This window comes from Bactrocera neohumeralis, chromosome 2 (assembly GCF_024586455.1).
Source record: "Bactrocera neohumeralis isolate Rockhampton chromosome 2, APGP_CSIRO_Bneo_wtdbg2-racon-allhic-juicebox.fasta_v2, whole genome shotgun sequence".
Classification (NCBI taxonomy): Eukaryota; Metazoa; Arthropoda; class Insecta; order Diptera; family Tephritidae; genus Bactrocera; species Bactrocera neohumeralis.
Genome location: NC_065919.1, coordinates 9,453,753 through 9,457,656, shown reverse-complemented (window position 1 = coordinate 9,457,656; position 3,904 = coordinate 9,453,753). Strand labels below are relative to the sequence as shown.

Sequence of the window (3,904 nt, the reverse complement as noted above, 5' to 3'; positions counted from 1 at the left end):
GTGGCATGTCCACATCTGCTGCTAATGTGTCAACAGTTGTAATGCGTTTTATTATCCTATTTCCGCAGACATTTTATATGTGCCCCTTTCCTATTTTGCTGGAACAAATTGTGTGCCGCAACAAAGCTGCTTAAAAAATAGCAAACGGAAAGCGCCAAACAAACCGAGGAATGCAAATTAAAAAACCCCCTAAGAAGCGAAAAAAAAAATGTTGGATGAAAAAATTATGTTGTAAATGCTGCTAATTAAATGCGCACCCGTTTCCCGTTTCCCGTTGCTCGCATATCCGGCATTCTTGCTTTGCTGCTGTGCTTGCGCTTGGACGGATATGATGTTGGGCGCTAGAAAAGGACGCGAAGAGCACAAATGGGTTCTGTCTACAGCTTTTTACTAACAGCATTGCTTTGTTTTTGTGTGTTAGAATGTACATATTTGTGTTTAACTACGTACGGGGAGCTCTAAAGCGCCTGTGATTTATTTTCTTTGATTAAAACAATTAAATTAAATTTTCTTATTGGCGATATTTTGCAAATAGAAAGCAAATGCATTAAGTACAAATGTATTAAATGTTTCAAAATAAATTTGTACGAATTTATGAAATTATTCGCATTCCTCAGCTATATACATATGTATATCCAATACTCCAAGCGTGTGCCGATTAACAAAGTGCCAGAAATGGACTCTGAAAATGAGTAGTAATTAAAATGCTAATGCCAACATACAACCAATTTTCGTGAAGCAACGGTTCGTGACTTTAGAACGCTTGTTTTGTAGTCACCTCAATCTGAGTGGCAAAAGTGTTTCGAAAATTGGTTTCAGCGCATGCAAAGGTATATAGATCTTAATGTAGAAAATATAGAAAGAGAATAAAACGATTTTCTATCATTAAAATCTTTTTTTGTTCTCGAGACCCGAAAAATAATGGGCAACCCTTGAAATTGATTGGAAGTATAATTGGCTGAAAATCAATATATGATGCACTTTCGAAATAGCTTTCAATAGCACAACAACTATACTCGAGTGGTAGTCCTATTTATTGCCTTAAGAGCGATTAGTAATCTTTACTTCAAATGCGGATATATACATTAAAAATTAACAGAGATATATACTATGCTTATGCTTCATTTCTAATCGGTTTTTCCCCTCTTCCCGCTTTTGCTTATTGCTTTTACCCTTGACGAATATAAGCGTAAAGAATAAACAGTCTGAACTTTGCTGAACACTGGAAATATTTCCAAACGAAAGCAACGATCTGAGCTTCACAAAAATGTGTTTGATTTGCAGTGAGCAGGAATTGATAACAAAGAAGTTCAGAGGTTATCACAGATGTAGGTAATACCCGTCCGTGTATAAAACGGTGATAATATTGAAAAGCCAGCTTAAGCGAAACAGTCGCTTGGAGCACGTCGCAGAAATTAAAATGATCCGCTATATATTGCTCCTGTTACTACATTATTTATTGTGGTTTCCCATTAAGAACGTTTGTGGTGAAAGGCTAGATTCAAGCATGATTTATGACTATAATTGTGATGTGCAAATAGATGTCGTTAAAACGTTCATTCAGAAATTGGAAGCTGTGGAAAAGCGGGAAGATGACATTTTGGCACAAATATCTCTAATTGAAACCAAACTGCAATCGGTTGAGGAACAGCTGAGGTACTGCAATCAATTATTTGTAAAGATTATTCGTACTATTTTTGGTAAAATTTCAGTGTTCGAAAGTCGGTGCCTTCAAGTTGTTTGGAGGCAGCAGCTGAGAGCTTCAAAAGTGGTGTTTACAATATAACATTGGAGAAGTTTAGTGGCACACCGTTTGCCGTATACTGTAACGAAGAGGTGGACTATGGTGGTTGGTTGGTTATACAACGGCGTGTCAGTGATGCCGTGGACTTTGATAGAGATTGGCAGCAGTATAAGGACGGTTTCGGGGTGCTGGATGAAAATTATTGGATTGGTTTGGAAAAACTACATGCGTTTACCAGTAGTTGTCAGCATGAGCTCTATATTGAATTGCAGAAATATAGTGGTGAAAGTTATTATGCGCGCTACACGGAATTTATAGTCGGCAGTGAATCGGAGAGCTATCCTCTTAAAATATTGGGTACTTATGCAGGCACTGCTGGTGATAGCTTGAAATATCACCTGGGTATGAAATTCACCACTCGTGATCAGGATAATGACCTCCGTGCCCTTAAAAATTGTGCTTTTCTTTTCAAAGGCGCCTGGTGGTTTAAAGACTGTTATAATAGGTAAGTGCGGCACCGTAAGCTTGTGCCACGTGTATTTGAGATTTATGTGCATATTTGTAGTCATCTTAATGGACCATATGGACAAAGGAAAAGAGGCATCAATTGGAACAACATACATCAGAATGAATCTTTGAAATCAGCACAAATGATGATACGCCCCACAGAGAAGTGCCTAAGGCGCATGTCACTGAAGATCAAATGATTTCATAATTTTTTGGAAACGGTTTTAATTTTTATTAATTAAATATATTATTAATGTCTTCGTAAATTTTTACATTATGTAATTTTTGATTAACACTCTCATAAGAACAAAATAATGCTTTAAATTTTATTAGAATTTTTTTATTGTTGCAAACGCACATATACATAAAAATTCTGAAATTTTTTGAAAAAATATCTTAAACTCGGCCATTTGCGGATTTTTAAAATAAAACTAAAATTTCAGTAAAAATTTCGCGATGTTTTTTTTCAAACACTTGTAATCGAAAAAAGCCTTAGTCCAACTTTTTAAGAATTGTATCTCAAAGACTTGTGTAAAATTTCTTAAAGATCGGTTAAATAGTTCTCGAGAAATACGCCTTCAAAAAATGCGCACTTAGCCTAATTAGCCTTGAGCGCACAAGTTCTCATGGCTGGATCTCCGAAACTATTTCACGGATCAACTTGAAAAATTATAACAACATTGTGGAGGTGTTATAACAATAAAAAATCGATACTTTGAAACCCGTAAGTCCGTATAACTCCTTAATAAGCTTCGATTATTGTTCTTCATTTTACCGTTAGTGATTTCCCTTGGCAATATTAAAGAAAATATGATATTTAAGCAATACAATCTTTGTTCAATATATTCAGACATAGTAAAAATCGAAGCCCAAATAATGGATTTTTTCCATGGTTTTTACTGACTGCATTGTCTTTGTGAAAGAAGCAGCACTTACTTTTTCTTCAAATATTCATGGTCCTTCCTTTTTCAAGGTAGTCAATAAAACTTATTCCATGCGCCAATTCTTTTCAGCCGACTATTATGTTTATCCACGCTTTGGAGTAGATTCATCGTATGTAATTCACTTGGATGACTGTTGATTGGACTTCAAAGTGAAACGATGGAGACATGTTCCATCCATTGTCACATATCGACGCAAAGACTCACAAATATTTGCGATTGATATGATATACACATTCAGTAGATCACTTTAGAGTGCCTGCTATCTCGAACAACTTCACGTTAGAGTCATTCAAATTGTTTTTTGGACCTCTTTTGGGTGTCCACTTTTTGGGTGCTCATTTCACCACGTCTACACTTAGCATAGTAATTCTTGAGGATTGATTTTCCTCGAGAAGTGTCATCAAGCCAAGTTTTTGCTGCAACTGTATATTTTCCCTTCAAAAAGCAATATCTGGTCAACACGTGAAACTCCTTTTTATCCATATTTCTCACAAAAGCAAAAGCTGCTTCACTTAAAAAGATATAATTCACAAACTCAAGATCCGACAACTGTTAAATTAATGCACGCGCCGTTTGAAAGTTTGGGCTTACTAAGGATCACATGTATTTACTTCTAGTGTCCAGCTGGAGACTTTTCTGTTGATCTATTGCGACATGGTGTACTGTGCGAATCAATCTCAAAAACAATAAAATAATAATTGTAGTTCCT

The 3,904-nt window shown here is 35.8% G+C and overlaps 1 protein-coding gene across 1 annotated transcript; it reads left to right on the top strand.

Annotated features, from left to right (window-relative positions):
- Positions 1–1,395: 1,395 nt before the first annotated feature.
- On the top strand, positions 1,396–2,511 carry LOC126767844 (ficolin-1-like). The gene is made up of 3 exons (XM_050485520.1): positions 1,396–1,656; positions 1,713–2,249; positions 2,310–2,511. Exons 1-3 carry the CDS (start codon positions 1,421–1,423, stop codon positions 2,449–2,451), a joined length of 915 nt encoding a protein of 304 aa, XP_050341477.1. The 5' UTR covers positions 1,396–1,420; the 3' UTR covers positions 2,452–2,511.
- The last annotated feature ends 1,393 nt before the right edge of the window (positions 2,512–3,904 follow it).

Bases quoted from the DNA above. Each gene is read 5' to 3' on its own strand.
- LOC126767844 (XM_050485520.1), top strand. From the start codon at position 1,421: ATGATCCGCTATATATTGCTCCTGTTACTACATTATTTATTGTGGTTT. The intron at 1,657-1,712 runs GTACTGCAATCA...GTAAAATTTCAG, and splicing joins TCGGTTGAGGAACAGCTGAG to TGTTCGAAAGTCGGTGCCTT. The intron at 2,250-2,309 runs GTAAGTGCGGCA...GCATATTTGTAG, and splicing joins TTTAAAGACTGTTATAATAG to TCATCTTAATGGACCATATG.